We start from the raw sequence: 23,753 nt of genomic DNA on the forward strand, positions 1-23,753 counted from the left end.
CATCATATGGATCTCTGGTCAAAGACCTTCTCCCGCACAGTAGCAAGGACTAGACTAGAGCATCTATGTCAGGGGTCCTCAAACTTTTAAAGCAGAGGGCCGGTCCACAATCCTTCAGACTGTTGAGGGGCCGAATGATCATTTGAAAAAAAATCCTATGCGCACAGCACATGTCTTATTTGTAGTGCAAAACAACAACAATGAAAGAACAATACAATATTTAAAAATGAAAACAATTTTAACCAACATAAACTTATCAGGATTTCAATGGGAATTGTGAGCCTGCTTCTGGCCAATGAGATAGTCAAGTTAATTAGGATTATTGTTGTTGTGTGCCTTCAAGTCATTTCAGACTTTGGGTGAGCCTAAGTCTACAATTATTTATTTATTCATTTACTACATTTATATCCTGCCTTTCTCACCCCGAAGGGGACTCAGAGCAGCTGTTTTGTTTTTGTTTTTTCGTGTCAGGAGCAACCGGAGTTGCTTCTGGAGTGAGAGAATTGGCCGTCTGCAAGGACGTTGCCCAGGGGACGCCCGGATGTTTTGATGTTTTTACCATCCTTGTGGGAGGCTTCTCTCATGTCCCCGCATGGAGCTGGAGCTGATAGAGGGAGCTCATCCACACGCTCCCCAGGTGGGATTCGAACCTGGCAGCTTTCAGGTCAGCAACCCAACCTTCAAGTCACTTAGTCCACTACAGAGCAGCTGTATGTACATACAATATATTATATTATTAGCATAGCACAACATTAGCATTATATATTACTATATTGAACTATACCACTATACTGTAATATTATATGTAATATATAACACATCATTAATATTATTATATGGTATTATTATTAGTATTATATTGTATAATGTGATAATATTATTATCAACATTATATGTATATACAATATATTATATTATTAAAACTGATATAAAAGTATTATATTATAAAACTGAGGGCGGGGGCCAGGTAAATGACCTTGGAGGGCCGCGTCAGGCCCGCGGGCCGTAGTTTGGGGACCTCTGATCTATGTATTCACTTTAAATCCAGTTGCTGCCTCCTGCAGAATTCCGGGATTTGTAGTCTAGGGAGGAGCCTTTAAAGCAAGCACGAGCAGGTGTTTTGGACTTCAACAGCTGTTGGAATTGTGGGAGTTGAAGTCCAAAACAGCTGGAGGGAGGGCCGAAGTTTGCCCCTGCCTGCCTTCGAGGTTCCTTAGGCTTTATCTCTCAACAGTTCCCTGATGGAAGTGCATTGTAACTTCACACGGAGAAACTACTACAAAAGAAAGCATGTGGACAACTTCAACAGAAAGGAGGAAACCATGAAAATGAACAAAATCTGGCTACCAGTATTTAAAAAACTCAAAAATCAGAACAGTAAATAAGAAGCAACACTCTGAAACATGGGAACTAGGGGCAGCTAACAAAGGATGCCCCCAGGCAGAAAGTAGCCAGTAGATGAAGACATTCAGTGCAAATTAGGGTGATTAACTGCAACATTCACGCTGGCCTCCAACTGACAAAGAGTTCTTCCCTCACCCTGGACTTTCCACAGATATATATAAACCTTCCTTGCTGAGTTTCTCCATACCTCACAACCTCTGAGGATGCCTGCCATAGATGTGGACGAAATGTCAGGAGAGAATACTTCTAGAACATGGCCATACAGCCTGGAAAACATACAACAACCCCAAATAAAGGACTCCTCTGACACTCTGCCATACAATCACAATGCAGAATGCATGGAAGTTCTACAATGCTACCTGCATTCAAGACACAATATTCCCATTTTGTAAGAAGAAACTATTTCATTGAACTGATAACCCCAAGACACGTTGGTTGCTTTGTTATTTTGTTGTTTATTTGTTCAGTTGCTTCTAACTCTTTGTGACCTCATGGTCCAGCCCATTCTTACAGCAATTTTAACTCCAACCTTGGATTCATCAAGCCCCATACATCGCATAATGTATTTTGCATACAGGTAGAATAGATCAGGTGAGAGTCTACAGCCCTGCCGCACTCCTTTCCCAACCTTGAACCAGTCTCCTGGTCCGTGGTCTGTTCTGTCTGTGGCTACTTGGTCTTTATACAGATTCCTCAGAAGACAGACAAGGGGGCTTGGTATCCCCAAACCACCAAGAACTTGCCATAATTTATTATGATCCATACAGTCAAAGACTTTAGAATAGTCAATAAAACAGAAATAGATGTTTTTTCTGAAATTGCTTTATTATATTGTTTATTATATCACACTGCAGATGAAATACAGTTAAGTGGAGTCAGGCTAGCCATTTGATGCTGTTACACTTATTTCTACATTTTTCAGTACAGGATTAAGGCTAAGGTCTTGAATATAACAATTTAGAGCGCACATTCTGGAATGTTCTTCAGGTCTAGCATTTCACAAACACAGGAACCATGATATCTAAAGGCAGCTGTAAAATGAAGTGATAAGCAAGGCATTCTCCTGGCAGTGTTCAATTGCCTGCAAGTCCTTCCAGAGGCTTATCATGGCCGGTTTTCTGATCATTTTTGCATCTAATGCCAAGGAAACTCGACATTTTCTTCAACATTAGGTCGACTATCTCTTCCTCTTCTGAAGCCTGGAAAACCACAAACACATGCACATTTATGGATCGCTGTACAAACAAACATGATACTAGAGGATGGGAGGGGGTATGGTTTGCCTCTGGGTCGCTATAAGTTAGAAATGATTTGGAGACAACTGCAACAGCAGCAACATATAGAAAGCTTTACATGCCATGGCAAGCTGGAATCCCAAAGGCTAGGATTCACAAAATACAGATGTGAACAAACCTGATAATGTTTCTGCTCCTCACTGAAAGCGACAAGGATAACTGAAATAAAGAGATTCAACACCACAAAGGTCATGAAAATGATGCAGGAGCCAATTAAGAAGGAGCCCAAAATAGGATTGTAGTCCAAGACCTGAAATACACACATAAAATAACAATTATGTATTTGCTATCCTATGGAGAAGAGAGAAAACAGTTTCTAAAGGATTTAAAACTTACAGGAGCTCATGCCTCATGTAAATATAAATGCTGCCTGGCTTAATGCTGAACAGGATATGATAAATATTTCATATAAAAGTATTTATTCAGCAAAACAGTACAATGAACAACATATTCATGTCAACAACAAAAGAGCAATGCTATGCTTATTGCCTTAGAAATTATTGAGTTCAAAGGAGCTTTCTTCCAGGTAAGTGCTAGGGTTGCAGTCTATCTGACTTACCGTATATACTTGAGTATAAGCCGACCCAAATATAAGCCAAGGCACCAAATTTTACCACAAAAAACTGGGAAAACATTGACTCCAGTATAAGCTGAGATACCAATAAAATTACATTAATTGAGGCATCAGTAGTTTAAATGTTTTTGAATCTTTACATCAAACTGTAATTTAAGATATGACTTAAACTCTGATTAAATCATTATTTTCATCTTCTTCAATGTAAATGTGCTTATGTATCCTTTTAATAATAATAGAGTGAAATAATAAATGTCATAATAATAAATGCAGTAAAATAATAAATGTATTAATAATAAAATAGAGTAAAATAAATGTAAAAGTAACAACAATAATAGAGTAAAATAATAAATGTAATAATAATAATTAATAGAGTAAAATAATAAATGTATCAATACCAATAATAATAGAGAAAAATAATAAATATACCATATATACCTGAGTATAAGCCAACCTGAATATAAACCCACCAGGACCGTCACCTGAGTATAAGCCGAGGAAGTTTTTTTTTCAGTCCTAAAAAAGGGCTGAAAAACTAGGCTTATACTCAAGTATATACAGTATCTTTAAAATATCACACTTGGGGAGTGTGTGGACTCTGCTTCTTCAAGGGTCTTTAAAACAGAGGTTGGTCATCTTTCGGGGGTGATTTGGTTGCCTATTTCTGCATGGCAAGGAGCTAGACTAGATTACTCTTGTGACCCATTCCAACTCAGAATTTTATTATTCTTTGATCCTAAAAAAACAGTATGTTTTGGGCTACAACTCCTAGAAACCTTGAGCCAGCTGGTTGGCAGACTCCGGGGATTTGAATCTAGAAATACATTTGAATCTAGAAATATATTTATCTACGTTCTGCATAAGAGTGAACTCTTGGTGAGCTTCTTTTGGAAAAGTATTTACAGAATGTCAATAAGATGCCTTCAGTAATTAAAGAGAGAGAGGCTTAAGGAGAAAGGACTTCAATTATGATCGTAATATTCCTTTGATATTGTTAAATTGCCTATGTTTGTCTGTTCCTGAGAACCGGTGTGTTTATTTTTGCACTGGTGACGCATGCATTCTTGTTAATCGGTCACTTATTGTTATATTGTTTTAGCAAAATAGTTTGTTGGCTACTAAACATGCTTCTGGAATGAGCTTCATGTATTCCAAGTAGACTGGAACATACGTAGTCCTAATCTTTTTAATATTACTGGCTTTAAACCACTTCATTCAATGTTGCAATAGCAGATTCCCAGTTTAGTTTAGAGTTACATCTTATTTATTTATTGATATTTAATATTCAGTGTTACTTTTACTTAAATGATAATTGTCTTTACTGGGTTGCTGTGAGTTTTCCAAGCTGTATGGCCATTTTCCAGAAGCATTCTCTCCTGATGTTTCGCCCACATCTATGTCAGGCATTCTCAGAGGTTGTAAGATCTGTTGGAAACAAGGCAAGTGAGGTTTATAGATCTGTGGAATGTCCGGAGTGGGAAAAAGAACTCTTGTCTGCTTGAAACCAATGTGAATGTTGCAATTGGCCAGCCTGATTAGCATTGAATGGCCTTGCAGCTTTAAAGCCTGGCTGCTAACTGCCTGGGGGAATCCTTAAAAATAAATAATTAGTAATAATGTGGCCAAGCAACATCAGCATGTGATCAAGATGGCACAATACATAATTAGGAAGAACACAAGATAGGGGAAGTTGCAGGAGTTTCCTTTTGCCTGATTCTACTAAGAAGGCTTTTAAGCAGAGGCTGGATGGCCATCTGTCGGGGGTGCTTTGAATGAGATTTTCCTGCTTCTTGCAGGGGGTTGGACTGGATGGCCCATGAGGTGTCTCCCAACTCTACGATTCTATGATTCTATGACCAAATTCTCCCTTCTCTGCTGAGTTAAATGAGTTCAAACTATGTTTGCAGCACCTGAAGAAAGCTAGGGGAAAGGTGAGTAGTGGAAAGAGAAACTAGGACATTTCAAAAGTAGCAAAGTGGGAGTACTTCTCAAATCGAAACAGTTGAGGGACCCCAGTGCTGCCTGCTAACAAGTCCCTGACCACTGGCCGGAATTAATGGGGTGACAGAGGCAGCTGCTAGCACAAAGGCCAACAAGGGAGGTGGAACAGAGCTGTGGGAGGGAGGAAAGAAAACTTGAACACTGGGGGTGTTAGAACTGGAGGAGCAAAGTTTATGGGAGTAGTATCTAGATAGCAGAGTTAAAAGATAAGCCGGGAAAGTACTGAAGGATAGGGAGTTTGTACTGTATCTAGAAGGATGCAGGAAGTTTGGCCCCAAACTGTTAGTTAGTAGATGCAATAATTTCATTAATGCAATTTTTTTCATGCGAGCTTGCCTTTAAAAGTTTTCTGGATACTTCAGGAAGTCTAGTATACATTCGCTCAGATTAGCCCTAGGGAACAGTTTCCCAGGGTAGAATTAATACACTTTGACAACATTTTATTTATTTTTTACCAACATTTATATCCCACCCTTCTCACCCCGAAGGGGACTCAGGGCGGCTCACAAGTCATATGTACATACAATATAATATATTATTCATATAGCACAATATAAGCATTATATATTACTACATTGTACTATAACACTATTATTAGTAATATTATATGTAATAGGGGCCCCTGGTGACACAGTGTGTTAAAACGCTGAGCTGCTGAACTTGTGGACCAAAAGGTCCCAGGTTCAAATCCCAGGAGCGGAATGAGTGCCCGCTGTTAGCCCCAGCTCCTGCCAACCTAGCAGTTTGAAAACATGCCAATGTGAGTAGATCAATAGGTACTGCTCCGGCAGGAAGGTAACAGCGCTCCATGCAGTCATGCCAACCACATGACCTTGGAGATGTCTATGGACAACGCCGGCTCTTCGGCCTAGAAATGGCGATGAGCACCAACCCCACAGAGTCGATCACGACTGGACTTAACGTCAGGGGAAACCTTTACCTTTACCTTATTACATGTAATATAAACATACCATTATAATTGTGTATAATAATTATTATATTGTATTACATTATAATATTATTAATATTATATGCATATACAATATATTATATTATTAGTGTAGCATAATATGATTAATATATATAATTATATTGTTATATTGGCACAGGAGACATGGTGGAATGATTTCTTCCTTTTTATTGCATGTCACCCTAGGATCTCTGGATGAAGCAGGGATATAAATATTTTAGTAAAATAAGCCAATTGCCCTGGTTTCATCTCTGCTATTGCTGAAGAAAGAGGTCCTTCCTGCTCAATCCTTTTTCATGGGGAAAAGCTCCCTTTTGGTCTAGCCTCACTGCCCAACATTTCAATCGAGGCACATGATAATGAAAAAATCCCTTTAGTTTGAACACCTTCATCACTTATACACAATACATTGATATTTTCATATACCAGTAAATCAATTATAATAACATTTCTCTGGTTTCATTTTAATAATCCAACCACAACTACAAGAAACAAACCCGCTGAAGGCCAGATTCTGTACCTCTTCATAATTGAAGATTCCGAGTTGAAGGCTAACCATTGTCTCTGCCGAATCAAACAGGGTCTTGTAAGAATTTAGCTTCCAGCCATAGATCAAGTTTGTCTGCAAATTCAGAAGAAGGGGAGGAGGGGGAAGGAGGTCAGATCTTGCATTTAGGTCAGTTAGGTTTTTTCTCTGTAATTCTCATTTTTTTATTTTTCCACTTGCCTATAAGATGTCTTGGATTGGTGTGATGTTTCTAAACTACTTTAGAGACCATGGGAGTACTTTTCAATTAATTGTGTTTGGAGACGGACTAAACAGAGCTCATAGCAGATTGCTGAGCAGGGAAATGAGCCCAACTTTAAAATATAATTACTGTTGTAGTCAACTGCTTCATTTGGACAACATCATATCTTTGGAGATGGTTTCTCTAAACAGAGATAGTACAGTGCATCCAAACCACTCTATTGAGCTTTTGTGCCAAGAAGCTCTTATTTCTAGATTTCCTTTTCTATTTCTTTTGCCTTGATCATTTGATCTGTCAGTCTATATCCACTCGTTTTATAATCAAAGTACTGTAGTTTTATGAGTATTATCTGTTCCCTAATTTTTACACATTTTCCTGAATAGATTCTCAGGCCCCTTCTACGTTATAATCCAGTTCAAAGCAGATAATGTTGATTATCTGCTTTGAGAATCTGGATTATATGCCAGTGTAGAAAGGGCCTGAGTCTACACTATCGTATAATACAGTTCAAATGAGATAATCTGGATTTCATATGGTAGTGCAAATGGGACCTCAGTTTAGAAAATCTACATTTTCAAATCCTTCCGTCTTCTTTATGATAGCCTGTAACCCCATCTACACTGCCATATAAAATCCAGATAATATGCTTTGAACTGGGTTATATGGTAGTGCAGATTCATATAATCCAGCTCAAATCAGATAATCTGGATCATCTAATTTGATAATCTAGATCCAGCCTGTATTAGAGTCTGTAACATCATGTTATACACTTCATCCATGAATATAGAACATTTTTGCCACTGTCCTTTGCACCCCTCAAATTAGTTTACGAAACACAATTTTGGAGAAAATGTGACAAAGGCCCCATCTACACTGCCATATAAAATCCAGAAGAAGCTAACACTGATAATAACATTGCCATTCATTCTACAAACATGCTAGCTGGATTGGCATCTGAGAATGCATCTGTACTGCAGAATTAATGCAGTTTGACACCACTTCAACTGCCATGGCTCAATGCTATGGAGTACTGGGATTTGTAGTTTGGTGAGGCACCAACACTCTTTGGCAGAGAAGCTAAAAAACTTTGTAAAATTACAAACCCCATGATTCCAGAGCATTGAGCAATAGCAGTTAAAGTGGCATCAAACTGCATTTATCCTATAGCATAGATCAGGCATGGGCAAACTTCAGCCCTCCAGGTGTTTTGGACTTCAACTTCCACAATTCCTATTAGTCTACCAGCTGTTAGGAATTATGGAAGTTGAAGTCCAAAACACCTGGAGGGCCAAAGTTTGCCCATGCCTGGTATAGATTCACCCACTACATATTGCCAGAGGCAGTTGCTTCATTCTGCCAAATTATAGAATAAGATCAAATGGTCAGGGTTCTCAAAAATATGAGGAAAAAATCCCTGCATTTATAGATGTGCGGAGAAGTCCTACTGACAGCAGGCAAAGTGGAAAGCTTACTCACAGCAATGGAGTAGGCAAGGAACATGATTATAATCACAGTTGCAAATCCTGATATGTCCCCCCAGGCCCGCTTCAGGGTGGAGGTGATCATGTTCAGTTTGGGGTTCAACCGCAGAAGATGCCAGAGCTTCACTGTGGAGAGAAGTACCAGGAAGGCGATCAGGTAGCCCAGAACGGCATCAACAGTTGCGGTCTGATTGAAGCTGGCAAACCTGAAGGCAATGCAGGAAGCATCGTGAGACACAACAGTGGCAGCCTCTTGAAACTCAGGCCCCTTCCACACAGTTGTTCAACCATGCGCCCAACATCAGATTGCGTCGTTCAGAGAGATTACGTGAGAAGTTGTGAAAGAAATTCACGGGAAACTGCATGCTTTCATGAGTGTCTATGAAGCAGCAAACTATTTACCTTCAGGCAACACTGCGTTAGAGTGAGAGGCTAAGCCTGAGTTCTCTTGTTCCTGGTTCAAGTCAAGCTTTGATTTTGGATTTAATATATCCTGGAAGTTCTATATGTTCCAGCTCATGTACTCCAGTTCAAGTCTTACTAGTTATATCTTCCTGATTGTGGATTTATGCTGTATCTGATTCCTGATTGTTTCTGGACTTTGTCACCTTTGGAACTTTATAAGAATTTGGTTTATTGTTTGGTTTTCACTTTTTGTTAAACATTTTTGGATTATATATCTTCCTTCCTTATTCCTGATTTTATATGCTTTTTATCTTTTTTTTTTTTTACAATAAACTATATTCCTGGACTTTCGTGTAGTGCAGTGGTCATAGGTGTTTCCAGACTTGGAGTGCAACAAATATTCATTGTTTCTTCAAAATCTATTTCACAATCAGGGTGACCATAATCCAGTCAGATTTTTTTTTCCAGGCTGGATCTACACTGCACCATGTCCCAGAAGCTGATCTCAAATTACTTTGAAATGGATTATATGAGTCTACACTATCAGATAATTTGGGATAAGCAGATAATCTGGGATCAGGTCTTGGGATATAGGGCAGACCCAGCTTCCATTTCTTCCTATCTTATTTTATAGTAAGGTTGTAAGAACAATATTTCATTTCTGTAAAGGTATTGCACTGAATCAAACAGTTTAGATCAGGGGTCCCCAAACTAAGGCCCGGGGGCCAGATGCGGCCCTCCAAGGCGATTGACCTGGCCCCCGCCCTCAGTTTTTGACTTAGGCTCACCCAAAGTCTGAAATGACTTGAAGGCACAACAACAACAATCCTACTTGATTATCTCATCGGCCAGAAGCAGGCCCCCACTTCCCACTGAAATCCTGATAAGTTCACAGTATGTTGGTTAAAGTTATTTTTATTTTTAAATATTGTATTGTTCTTTCATTTACCAATATTGTAAATGAATGATATGGCAATAATATAATATATTGTATAGACATATAATATTGATAATAATATTATAATGTAATACAATATAATATTTATTTATTTATGTATTTGTATTTCTGCCCCACCCTTCTCACCCAATAGGGGACTCGGGGCAGCTAATAATAATAATAATACAATATAATAATATTGTATAATATAATAATATTAATTATATATTATATATTAAATGTAATATTAATTATAATATTATGGTATAGTGGTATAGTACAATATAGTAATATATAATGCTAATATTGTGCTATGCTAATAATATAATTTATTGTATGTACATACAACTTGTACAAGTTGTACAATGGGGTGAGAGAGGGTGGGGTATAAATGTAGCAAATAAATAAGTAATTGTTGCTGGGGGGGGGTGTTGCACTACAAATAAGACATGTGCAGTGAGCCTAGGAATTTGGTGTTGTTTTTTTTTCAAATGATAATTCGGCCCCATAACAATCTGAGGGACCATGAATCGGCCCTACACTTAAAAAGTTTGAGGACCCCTGGTTTAGATAGTACTTCTTTCTCTGCATACTGGGATGTATACATATACTGGGAATATACGTATACTGGGATGGAGAGTTTGGAAAGTGCTGGGAAAATGAATCCTTACTCATCCTTGTGCTCCTGATAGTAACTGATGTCTCGTGAGCCCAAGATTGTCCGTCTTACAAACACCGATAGGGCACTCCAGCTGATAGTGATGATGGCCAATTCCAGCAGGTTCCACTTGCTGCGGAAGTAGTTCCATTTCAGAGCCCGTATGAGCTTTCCCTGTTGGAAAAAAGTGTTCAGTTCCCTTCAAATCATGCACAATGTGAGCAGGGATGAGGACCAATTATGCTATTACATGGCAACTTTGCTAAGAATACTAGCCAAGTGTGGCCTCAGATCAAATGGCCATTAATCAGAAAAGTGTGAAAAGCTGCAGGAAGAGGAATAGCTATGCCAATGTTTGTCTTGTCTATTAGTGAGCTTGTCTGTGTCTTCAGGTGGTCTTACCTGTTCCACCATGTAGTAGATGACAAAGAGGAAGTAAACAACTTCTGCTGCCACCACAAAGATATGCAAGCCATCTGTGTAGGGATAAAGTCGGACACTCTGCAGCTCAGCCCGTGTAAAGAAAGCCCCTGAGAAACCAAAAGCAGAGATCAGTGGGCGAATATTCTTCTGCATGTTGAAAGCTGGGCTGTGTGAAACCCAAGTTAAAACATAAAATAAAACCATCCAGGCGAAATAAGGTCTGCATGACAAGAAAACAGAGTTCTAAAATGCAGCAAGGCATTCTGAAAGTTAAATACATTTGTATGCATGTGTGGAATTTTGAGTGGTTGATCCAGCAGGTTTCTTTACTTGGTGCAATTGATTCTCTAACAACGCAGTGATATGGTACAGAGATTCATAACACTATGAGTGAAACACTGGAAGAAAGATCAAATTCTCACCTAAGGCATTTGTTTCAAACATAAGGCTTACAATGCAAAACAGGTTCACGTTGGCATTATAGACGGTGAACTCGACAAACACAGCTCTTGTAAAAATATCCAGCCAGGTGTTATCAAAGAGGTACTGGAGAATTCTGCCAAAGAATAAACACATACACATAGAATTGGTGTCTGACTGTATGTTTGAAGCTTTTAAAGGAATTTTAAGGTTTTTATTCTTTAAGGTTTTAGCTTTAAGTAAAGTCACGGTAAAGGTTTCCCCTTGACATTAAGTTTAGTTGAGTCCGACTCTGGGGAGTGGTGCTCATCTCTATTTCTAAGCCTAAGAGTGGGCATTGTTTGTAAGCATCTCCTAGGTCATATGGCCGGTATGACTGCATGGAGCGCTATTACCTTCCTGATGAAGTGGTACCTATTGATCTCATATTTGTATATTTTTGAACTGCTAGGTTGACAGAAGCTGGGGCTAACAAATGGAGCTACCCCATCCCATGGATTCAAACTGCCGACCCTCTGGTCAGCAAGTTCTGCAACCCAGCGGGTTAACCCACTATGCCACCACAGCCACTGTTCTAGCTTTATTAATTTGCTAATTGTTTTACATACATACAGTAACTCTTATATTTATAGTTGGACTGAAATTATTGCATGGTTCTCAATCTGTATAGTTTTGAAATATTATGTTAGCTACTACTGAAAGAAAGATCAGGTCATTTGTAGCCATCTTTTACATATTTATGAGGCGATGTAGGATTTTGGACATTGTTTTTAATTAGCTTCAGTTTCATTGATAGTTTTAATTAGATTTTTAATTTTTGTATTGTATTTCTAGCTATATTTGATTGAAGTGTTGCAAACCACCTGATTCCCAGATTTGGGAAAACATGGGCTATAAATATAAAAATATTATACCTGGAGGCATTCTGGGAATCTGTCCCCAAGTGAATCACGTATCCTCCGCCTCTATAGACAGCCAGTTTGCCCCAGATTGGATGCCCTCTGAGTTCAGACTGGCTCTGATACTGCCAGGCAGAACTGAGCTCAGAAGAGTTGTCAAGGGAAGAGACGTTCCAGTTCACTCCATAATCCATTGTGTCTTCTGTGTCAAAAGAATAAGGCGCACGGCATTCTCTGACAGTCAGCTGCAGTTTGGGAGCTATGGGGCACGTGCCGCTTTTTACCCGAACTTGACGAATCCGTGCACTACCTACAAGTTTGGAGTTGCCATCTGTGATAAAGCCTTGTTGGGATTTAAGGAGGTGGGGAGAGAGAAGACACATTTGAAACTACAGGTCAATATGTGATTCTTTGCAGAACTGTCAAGATCAATTTGTTCTTTGAGATGGGGAAAATCTGTCCTCCCCTCTTCATTTGTTTTCATATTCCTCCAAACACCAAATTACACCAAAAATCGGAGTATCTGAATTCGCATCGTGAAATTTTTTCATTTTAACACATTCATCCCTGCACAAAAATGTATTACTTCCAAACACTGTGTTGAGTTTAATTGCTCAGATGTTCTGTCTTCATACCTTGATATGGTCCATATAAATTTTTGATTAAAGTGGCTCTGGCCCATTTAAAGAAATCCTGGTAACTTAAGACTTCTTCAAATCCATCTGTGAAGCTTTGTTCAATGTGTTTGTTGAGATAATAGGAATTAGGATCTCGCTGTCCATAGGCAACCAAAAGCAACATCCACAAGAATCCCAAGTAGGCTGGGAAAAGAATAACAAACATGAAACAATTTAGGTTTCCAAATCAAATCAGATGTGTTTGGTCAACTCAGCACAGAGCAAAGGACTATGATGATCCACCATCCAAATCTTTTTATACTTCTGTAGTTCTGATTGCAAGCAGTTATGAGTAGAAAGAACTGTTTTCTTGATTTCTCCTTATTCTGTGAAGTAGACTGGGAGGCTGTGATTACCTCAAGGCAACTACATGAGCTTTATGGGGAAGCTGGAATATATGTATGTGTCTCTATATGTATGTGTGTGTGTTATTTTAATATATAATGTGTGTTGAGGAGATAATCTGTGAGTCTGAGAGAAAACTGTCTTTATGTGGAAGGTCTCGTTGATTTTACATTAATGCATACCATACCAGTAATTTTTATAACCATGCTCCGTGACATAGGCACAAACACCAAATATGATATTTATTAATTTAGGGATCACAACCATGGCAATTAAAGGGGAATCAAAGGACTACACATCCTCATTTGACTTAATCCTTTTGATCACATCCTCATGTCGCTCACCCACAGGCCTTACAATTTTACATAGGCATCTCCGTTTTCTTCTGTGAAATGTTGGAGGTTATGTAGCAGGAGTGTTAGAAGACTACTCATTCCTCCATAAAGAAACCCAGTATGTCAAGCAAGGGTTGGAAATCTTCTCCTTGGGCTTCTGCTCACTCCTTAGAAAGTGTTCAGCGATTCACTCCATCTTCCCATTGTCCTGGAAGTTTTCTATGTTTCTGTTCAAGTCTTACCAGTTATATCTTCCTGATTGTGGACTTATGTTGTATCTGTGATTCCTGGCTGTTCCTGGACTTTGTCACCTTTGGAACTTTATGAGACATTTGGGTTATTGTTTGGTTCTCACCTTTTGCTAAACCTTTTTGGATTATATATCTTCCTTTCTTATTCCTGATTTTATATGTTTTTTATAATAAACTGTTTGCTTATATTTCTGGACCCTTGTGTGGTGCAATGGTCATAGATGTATCCAGGCCTGGAGTGCAACCGTAAGCCTGAGAGCAGGGAACTGAGGTGTTTTCAGGATGCAAGCAGAAAAGAAAGTACCTAAGATTTCTCTTATCAAGGCAAAGGCTTTCTGTTCCTTGACTCGATTATTCTTCATCTTCTCGATGTCAGTGGCAGGGGGAGGCTGATAGATGTTGCTTCCGCTGTCTCTGCGTACCCCAAAGATAGGATTTGAGTCACCTGTGCAGGAAAAAGAGGTGAGATCTTATTGGTAGGCTGGATTTTATTTGAGATCTAGCCAACCTGGTCTATTGTTGCTGTTATTAAATAATTGACAAATCTATAGCAAAACACTCAGACTTACCAGTACTTCCTGACAGACCTTTTGCCCCTCTTCTCTTTTATAAAAACTGCAGAAATATTACTGAAAGAACCTGAGGTCCCTTTTTCACTATGCAGTTTCAGACATTTGATACATTCCAATTGCCATGGTTCCGTCTTATAGAAATCTTAGACTTGTATTTTGGTAATATATGTACATATAGAATTATCTGCCGGAGACCTCTAGTTCTCACCAGACTAAATTACCCACAAGGACTCCATACGATGTAGTGATGGCAATTAAAATGGAATCAAAGGGCTACAAATATGCAGTGTGGAAGAGACCCATATATGCCAAGTTCAATAGTCAGTATGCAGCAATAAAGAAATGAAATGCTGATATTGCTTTTCCAGTTTTCTGAGCTGTAAAAATCTGTGGTCTAGGAATTGGCCACTGCTTTGTCTTTCTTATTGCAATCACTAGCAATGCTATATATTCCTTTGTAAAGATCACTGAGCTCAATTGTACCTGATTGCAGTTGATTTATTTTAGCATTTTTATCTCACAACATAGACAAAAATAGTTTGAGGGCGCAAGATCAAAGACAGCCTAGAAACTAAGACTGGTTAGTATTTAGATGGAGGACCATTGAGTGCTATAAGATATATTTCAGAGGAAGGCAATGACAAGTTACTTCTGAGTACTCCTTTCCTAAGAAAGCCCTGTAAAATTAAGAAATCAACAGATGATTTGAAGGTACAGGCAACACACACACCTCACTCTGTGTCATGGGATCTCAATACGGCATACAATAAAATCAATTTAAAACAGTAAAAGTACAGAAATAAAGTGCAGATACAGGATGCAGTGGTATTCTACAAAAGCTCTCAAGTTCATTATCTGGCCCGGGGCTGTGGCGCAGACGGGAGAGCAAACCAGCTGCAATTAACTGCAATCAATCACTCTGACTAGGAGGTCATGAGTTCGAGGCCCGCTCGGAGCTATGTTGTTTGTCTTTGTCCTATGTTGAAAAGGCATTGAATGTTTGCCTATATGTGTAATGTGATCCGCCGTGAGTCCCCTTCGGGATGAGAAGGGCGGAATATAAATGCTGTAAATAAATAAATAAATAAATCTGGTACTGTAATTCCAAAAAAATGGCTAGAAAACTCTCCTGTTGCCAACTATAGAGATCTTCTGCCAGGTAGTTTTAACAATACTGTTATAGATAGACCTATGGTTTTAATGGGGGCCACGGTGGCGCAGCGGATTAAACTGCTGAGCTGCTGAAGTTGCTGACCGGAGTAAGTGCCCGTTATTAGCCCCAGCTTCTGCCAACCTAGCAGTTTGAAAACATATAAATGTGAGTAGATAAATAGGAACTGCTCCAGCGGGATGGTAACAGTGCTCCATGCAGTGATGCCGAGCACATGACCCAGGAGGGGTCTGCGAATAACAGCTTAGAAATGGAGATGAGCAGCATTTTGGCGACGATGCGCAGCTGCGGGCAGGGGTGACCGGCTGGTTGAGGAAGCAAGCGGCAGAGTTTTGTGGGGAAGGAGTTGCCAAGCTCATTCATCGCTATGATAAGTGCCTAGATTTGAATGGCGACTAGGTTGAGAAGTGATATTTGGGTGTGGCTTTCAACTGCATATGGTAAATGTTTTCTCCTATACTTTGTTAATTTTTAATTCCAAAACATAATCTACTTTCTGGATAACCTTCGTATACCACAAAATGTTTTTTCTATCTGCTATGCTATATCCATAGATCTGCACAATTTGCATCACAGTCATCATATTTGATATGTATTTGCACAAGAATTATATGCACATGTCTTGTGTAACTGTTCCTTGAAGAGATTAAACTTTATATTCTTAAACACTCTCCCAAACAGTAAATATGTCCAGGGCAACTTTGCAGTATGAATGTGTGGTGTTATTAAGAAATCATGAAAGGCCATTCTTTGGAAATAAAGACGATGGCAAAAACAAAGACCCTTTTCCATAGCAGTGGAAATAAACAGACAGGAGCATAACTGCTGATCCTGAAACAAATCACCCAAAGCAAAAGCATGGAACCTAATAAGATCCTTCCCATCTGTAGCTGTTTTCAAATCCAGCAAACTCCAAGAAAAATAGCAAAAACATAGGGAAAGCCCTCAGTTCTCTGCCTTTCTCTAAGTTTTACGGTAGTTCTTTCAAACTCCCATCCCCTCTTTCAAACAAAATAAAATATGTACTTATTGGAAAGTCAGGGAAATTAATTTCAGATAACCAATGGTTTTTTTTTAATGTGTTACCTGAAGTAGACAATGGCCCATCAATGGCAGTGTTCTCCTCATCTTCTTGCTCCACTTTTTTAAGCACCAAAGCAAAGAAAGCAGCAAATCCTAGAACCTAAAAAAACACCAAGACGAAAAATCTGGCACTGGATTCAGTCTTAACTCAGCAATTCTGACATCCTGCATACTTTCCAAATTTCCTGATTTGGCTGGGACAGTCTTGAGTTTCTGCTGTCCCACTTTTTGAGCTGCTTTGAAAATGTCCCAGTTTGCCATCTTGACTGCATGCAGGTTGCTTGGTCAGACATGTCCCTATTTTCATCTGTGAAATCCAGGAAGGTATGTAACCTGTCGCTACTTTTGTACCAACATGAAAGAGAATGAACCTGTCTCTTTTGCAAAAATATTTTTATCATAAATGGAGCTGGTGACATCAAGTCCCGCTTACTTCAACCGATTGATGGAAAGAAGCCTACCTTTAATGGTTGTGTAATGAAAATGCTTTCAAAGAAGGAGATAGCCATGGAGATCAGCCACTTGATGGAGTTCTCCTTGCCATAATGCAGCCCATACAGCATTGTGAAGAACCCAGAGACACCACTGGTGACTACCACCAAGAGCCAGCCGATGTAGACAAACCACGAGGGCAAGCCTTTGGGTGTTGGTTCCTTCTTACCATCTTCCGGAAGGCTGGGAGTTGGTGAGCCCCTGGTGAATTAAGAAGTATTATTACTGTATATACTCGAGTATAAGCCGACCCTAATATAAGCAGAGGCACGTAGTTTTACCACAAAAAACTGGGGAAACTTATTGACTTGAGTATAAGCCGAGGGTGGGAAATGCAGCTACGGGTCAATTTCAAAATGAAAATAGAGCCCAATGAAATTATACTGAGGCATCAGTAGGTTTTGAATATTTACCATATTTCAAAGAAAAACAGTAAACTAGCTCTGGAAGTGGAAAAGTAGGGTAAAAAATAATATGGTACTAACAATAACTTAATAACAACAACAACAACAACAACAACAACTTCATTTGTACCCTGCCCTATCTCCCCATGGGGACTCAGGCCAGCTTCCAACATAGTTAATAGGCAAAGATTCAATGCCTAGATAAACAATGCAGAGCTATAGATCTATAATTATATATACTAATATCACATATGCATTTCCCCTAAACATTTGTAAATCCTCTCTCTATATATGTGCATTTCCCTCCTGCAATATTTGCAAGCCCTATATATTTATGTTTATATCTATCTAGAAATTTCTATATGTGTGTGTGTGTGCATTTTTCCTGCAATATTTGCAAGCCTTATATATGTGTATTCATATATATCTATCTAGACACCTCTCTCTTTCAATTAATCCTCTATCATTCTATTTTTCAGCTATTTTTAAAATGTCGCAGTTTTCTCTATTCTTTCCCATTTCTCCTTTCATCTTCGGCTTACTTCAGTTGCTACAAACTGAGTGTCAAGTGCAAAAGTAGTGTGCACCCAATTTAACTCAGTAAGAAGAAAGAGGATGAGGAATGCCACTCCTTTACCTCTCGCTGCTGGATGTTGCAGAAGACAACTGGCTTTCCAGGAAGTCTTTCATGTGCCGCACCTGCCTCACGGCCTGAGAGTAACTTTGTGGGCTTTGGAATTTATGTGGCCCAAGGAGCTCCAGTTCCAGCTCCACATGCTGCAGCTGCATGTAGAGGCAACGGTTGTAGTCACGATGCTTCAGATGTCTCCCAATTCCTTTCTCTGGAGTTGGGGTCTTTTCTGCAGGGAAAGAAAGGGGAAAGTAAAATAAATTTTATATATCTGGACAGTTCAAAACATTTTAACAAGCTTTAGCAACCTTACAGTGGCATAACTGAAAGAAAACCTACATGATTTCCAACTTAAGGTGACCCTAAGGTGATCCTACCATAGGGCTTTTTTGACAAGATATATTAAGGAGAGTTGTGCCATTGCCTTCTTCATTAGGTTGAGAACAAGTGACCTACCAAGGGACACCCACTGGCTAACTGGTGTTCTGTTCGGCAGGCATGCTTCCAAACAAAAACTTTGCTAGGTCTTACTTTTGGGGGAGGTCTTATATGTAGAAATTCAGCAAAACATCTAGATCTTATTTTCATGGGATGTCTTATTTTTGGGGAAACAGGGTAGCTTCAATCTAGAATACTTCTCTTCTCCTCTAATTTAGTTTTTTCAAAATGTGAACCAGAAGGGAGAATGGAACATTATTGTGCCAACATACTGCAGGGCATGACGTGAAGAGGGAGAAAGAGAAATCACGCACCAGAAAATATGTGCTTGCCTCCTGACAGACCAGTCTGCCCTTATTTATTTATTTATTTATTTATTTACAGTATTTATATTCCGCCCTTCTCACCCCGAAGGGGACTCAGGGTGGATCACATTACACATATAAGGCAAACATTCAATGCCTTAACACAGAACAAAGAGACAAACGCAGCTCCGAGCTGGCCTCGAACTCATGACCTCTTGGTCAGAGTGATTTGTTGCAGCTGACTGCAGCTGACTGCTCTCCAGCCTGTGCCACAGCCCTTAGCAGCAGCTATCACCTTCATTTACTGGAATCCAGTCATATCTGAAAATTGCCAGCTTGTAAACTTACCTTGTAAATCCACTAATCCAAGGGTTATGATAATTGGGTCATCTTTCTTCTTGCTCTCATTGTAGAATTCCTGTCCAATCCTGTTCTGCTGACAGATAATGTCCTCGACCAAGGCTAAAAGCTTGTTAATATCAGTCGATTTACCGAAATCAGACTCAAAGGATGGCAAGGGTGCCTTGAGGGTTCTGAACAGGGAACTGGCAATTCGCCGAATATCCTGGGCATTGGGAGGAAAAGTTTTGCTTAGATTATAAAAATGCCATTGCATTCATTCCTGAAGATTAAGGAGGGTGATTTAGTATTCTTAGCCAAGAAATCATCAAACTATAAACCCCAGAATTCTATAGGTTGTTGCCATGGCAGTTAAAGTGGAATGATAACATTATAATTCTGTAGTGTGAATGAGCACCATTGGCAAACCATTTTGACCGTTGTTGTCCAGCACAGTCCAATTTGATTTGTCAAGGATCTTGTGTCTCAAACTCTCATCACCCCTTCTCTGAGCTTTCGAACAGATTCCAACAGTGAGAATGTAACCGGAGACAGCACTTCTGTACACGTAGCTCTGGCTGTTCATACAACATACCTTGATCACAGCCTCAGGAGAGAGTGACATGCTCTGGGAGACCTGCTGGGAAGTAGCAGGAAGGTCAGGGGACACCCGCCCGCTCTTCCCTGGCTTCTTCTCCTTCTTAGGCTGACTCCGAATGTTCCTGAAGATTTGCACGATGAGTAAGTTGATGGGGAACATGAGGAGGGAGCTCTCAAAGCCAATCATCACTTCCTGCCATGTGAACTCTATTTTCCCTGGTGAAATTAGGTGAAAAATCACAGTCTCGTTGTGCCAACTCATAACACGACCACACAGCTCCTGCAGGCTGCACACATCCCTAATCCTTGGATCCCAACAAGCCTCATTTACAAGTGGAATTGCATTTTCCAAACCTAGCTGATCAAAGCTAAGCCATCCTTATGCTAACAAACACATAAGTGCAGACTCCATGACAGTTAATGAGAGCCAGCAAAAATATTTGAAGAATAACAACAAATTCAGTTAATAATGAAATCGACTCTTAAACAAGGAAAATCAATTCTTAGTTACTAGATTTCATTGTTCAAATAAGCCATCCCAACTGTCACAGATTCTCATTTTTCAGTTTAGTCTGTAGTTACCTAAATCCATTTTCTGATCAGCTGGATCTTTGGGCACGCCCCAGAACATGATACTGGTCAGCATAGTGCACAAAAGCAGGGAGAAACAGCAGGAGACCCTCTGGGCCCGCGTGAAGGAGCTGCGTGGACAGCGGTTAAAAATGGAATACCAGATATGTCCATCACGAAATCCTTTGGAGGTCTTCATAAAGAACAGATTGCTGGAGAGGGGGGAAGTTCAAATGGGATTGTGAATACCTAAGTTTTTAGCAACAGACAACACCAAGCATTGCCCATACCCCAAGAATCCAGTCATCCCAGGAGGCTGCAGCAAATGGGGGCCGGGCTGTGGCGCAGCTGGCTAGTAACCAGCTGCTATAAATTACTACTGACCGAGAGGTCATGAGTTCGAAGCCCGGGTCAAGTTAAGCCTCCAACCATAAAAATAAATAAATAAATAAATAAAAATAGCCCCGGCTTGCTGTTGACCTAGCAGCCCCGAAAGACAGTTGCATCTGTCAAGTAGGGAAAATTTAGGTACGCTTTATGCGGGAGGCTAATTTAACTAATCTACAACACCATAAAAAACTGCTCACGAGGAAAAGAATGAGGAAGAACAGCCACCAATGGACAGTGAAGCAACAGCTCCCCCTTTGGCCGGAATCGTGAAGCTGGAAAGATGTTAAAAATGCCTCTGTGTCTGTCTAAAACTGAATGTTGTTTGTCTGTTGGCATTGAATGTTTGCCATATATGTGTTCATTGTAATCTGCCCTGAGTCCCCTTCGGGGTGAGAAGGGCGGAATATAAATACTGTAAATAAATAAATAAATAAACTTCTCCTGGAGGAATACTGGTTTTTAGGGTTCATTCTCGGTTACAAACAGAGCTCGCCACAGCCAGTTTTTCTCACCTCAGGCTGAATTGTTCTGAAACAGCTTTTCCCCTGAACTTTTCTTGAGAGAGAGAAAAAATGTCGTGATGCTGCTGTTTTTTGTTGTTGTCAACCTCTTTCTCCAACTTAACATACCTGAACTGCTTCATGTCCTGCTCTGTGGCTACAGGGAACACTTTATCTAGAACACAGTCTCCGACATCAATAGCCAGCCAAGAGTTACAAAGGAAATACCACTTCTGATCTGTGGCAACATCATGAACCAGCACACGGTTCACATACCTAGGAAGAAACAACATAAGGAAGGTTTAAGAAAGAAGAAAAGCAGGGCCATCATCAGCCCTGGATGGCCTTTGTGGTCTCTTTCAATTGGATGATTCTTGGGAAGTCAGCTCTTTTGTGGTTTGCTTCTGTCATCTAGGCTGAAAAAACTCATAACAGGAGAATTTATGCCTAGGTTTCCTTCACCTCCCCTTTTGTTTTCATGTGATGTTGTTTTTAGATTGCACACTTAATAGCGGAACTATCTTTTTACAAATTTGTATCAACATATTCTTTAAGATTTTAAAAATACATAAAGTAGAACAATACTAACACATAGTAACAAATAGAAGAAAGAGAAACAGTGAGGTAATGAAAACAAAAACAAAGTACGTAAAAGAGAAAACGCAAAAATAGATTAAAAACAAAAGGTAAAGAATAGCTGCAAAAACCATAGTTTTCCTTTATGTACAGGCAGTTGCCCAAGTTATGTATGGAACATATACATCTTTAATTGTAACACCTGATAAAATCTCTCTCTATATATATACACACACACACACACACACACACACACACACACACACACACAGTAGAGTCTCACTTATCCAAGACTCGCTTATCCAAGGTTCTGGATTATCCAATGCATTTTTGTAGTCAATGTTTTCAATATATCATGATATTTTGGTGCTAAATGCGTAAATACAGTAATTACAACATAACATTACTGCGTATTGAACTACTTTTTCTGTCAAATTTGTTGTATAATATGATGTTTTGGTGCTTAATTTGTAAAATCATAACCTAATTTGATGTTTAATAGGCTTTTCCTTAATCCCTGCTTATTATCCAAGATATTCGCTCATCCAAGGTTCTGCTGGCCCGTTTAGCTTGGATAAGTGAGACTCTACTGTATATGTGTGTGTGTGTGTGTGTGTGTGTGTGTATGTGTATGTGTATGTATATATATGTTTTGGATAGCATAGGGAAGGGTGTTTATTTTGCTGTCTGTGCCCTTGTTTGGAAGATTTCGTCTCACTTTCTATCCCTGTGACAATTGGATTTTGAAAAAAAAATGGCTTGGTGTGGAAACAAGGATCAGTGGTAAAACTTCAATGGAGACACATTTTCCACATGATAATAACTCAGAATTTCCCTCCTGAGGGAAAGAGTTCTCTCATTTCCTGTTCTCACCCCCATTCTTAACTATGAGTCATTTGTAAGTCAGATGTTTGTAACGTGGGTGCTGCCTGTATACATCAAATTTATTTTTTATTTATCTCATGCATGTATTTAACATTATGTTTTTCAAACCATCTCATTATATTTAGGATAACCTAAAATTGCCCTGATATAAACATTTCTGCCTCAGTCCTTCCCAACTGCACTCTCCAGTTAGTTCATAAGTCCTAAGTTGTAGGAGATGGGAACTGTCATCAAGTATAGACAGTATGTGAGTTCCTGCTCTCTTTTAGAAATATTGTGCTGGAAGTGTCCTTCCTAGAACCTCACAAGAGGTTGAAAGGGAGAAACACTTTGCAAAGGCAGTTTGAAAGAGTTTTGACCTCCCCCCTCCATTTCTTCCCCTCTTGCCTTACCAGGATGGGCTTCCTCCTGAATTGTCATGCCACAGTCTGATACTTTGTAGTTCTCCAAGGGGAAAGAGTGTGCACAAGAGGAAGACGTCCACTCCTCCTCGCTCTAAGATGGGGCTGTCTGGATCCACAAGGTGGTGGGGTTCGCTCTCGCCTCCCTGGCCATACAAGGTGAGAGTCACCTGGAATAGGAAGGGTTTGCAAGGCTTAGGTTTGTTTCTCCAACTGTGTCTGTAACTTGTTCCTTTGCATGCATTGTGTTCATAATTGTGCATGGCTAAATTCTAAACTGTTTGGTTCTAGGAAATTACAGAAACAAGCAATATGTAATTTCTAATTTGGTCTTTTCAGTCAGAGACTCTCTGGCTCATCCTGGGGAGGACTGCCAAACTCATGCTTAACAGTCCCCAGGAGACAAAAGGCACATCTACACTATAGAATGCTATTTGAAACCACTTTAACAGCCATATGTCAATATTATGAAATCCTGGGAGCTGTAGTTTTACAAGGTCTTTAGTCTTTTCTGCCAAAGAGTGTTGCTGCCTTGCCAGACTTCACATCCCATGATTTCATATCATTGAAAT

General features: G+C 39.5%; 1 protein-coding gene across 1 annotated transcript in view; it reads right to left on the reverse strand.

Moving 5' to 3' along the window:
- Positions 1–2,210: 2,210 nt before the first annotated feature.
- The window catches only part of LOC100566237 (polycystin-1-like protein 2), a 47,727-nt gene continuing 26,184 nt past the window's right edge, over positions 2,211–23,753 (reverse strand). The window contains exons 27-44 of the mRNA XM_062961878.1: positions 23,173–23,351; positions 21,449–21,595; positions 20,442–20,641; positions 19,855–20,075; positions 19,269–19,485; positions 18,184–18,406; positions 17,112–17,343; positions 16,654–16,750; positions 14,129–14,269; positions 12,852–13,037; positions 12,232–12,559; positions 11,320–11,453; positions 10,877–11,004; positions 10,488–10,648; positions 8,470–8,680; positions 6,765–6,866; positions 2,818–2,949; positions 2,211–2,603 (exon numbers count right to left, since the gene is read on the reverse strand). Coding sequence (XP_062817948.1) covers positions 2,478–2,603; positions 2,818–2,949; positions 6,765–6,866; positions 8,470–8,680; positions 10,488–10,648; positions 10,877–11,004; positions 11,320–11,453; positions 12,232–12,559; positions 12,852–13,037; positions 14,129–14,269; positions 16,654–16,750; positions 17,112–17,343; positions 18,184–18,406; positions 19,269–19,485; positions 19,855–20,075; positions 20,442–20,641; positions 21,449–21,595; positions 23,173–23,351 — 3,165 coding nt within the window. The 3' untranslated portion in view covers positions 2,211–2,477. The remainder of the gene's footprint in view (positions 2,604–2,817; positions 2,950–6,764; positions 6,867–8,469; positions 8,681–10,487; positions 10,649–10,876; positions 11,005–11,319; positions 11,454–12,231; positions 12,560–12,851; positions 13,038–14,128; positions 14,270–16,653; positions 16,751–17,111; positions 17,344–18,183; positions 18,407–19,268; positions 19,486–19,854; positions 20,076–20,441; positions 20,642–21,448; positions 21,596–23,172; positions 23,352–23,753) is intronic.

This window comes from Anolis carolinensis, unplaced genomic scaffold (genome assembly GCF_035594765.1).
Source record: "Anolis carolinensis isolate JA03-04 unplaced genomic scaffold, rAnoCar3.1.pri scaffold_9, whole genome shotgun sequence".
In the NCBI taxonomy this organism is placed as follows: Eukaryota; Metazoa; Chordata; class Lepidosauria; order Squamata; family Dactyloidae; genus Anolis; species Anolis carolinensis.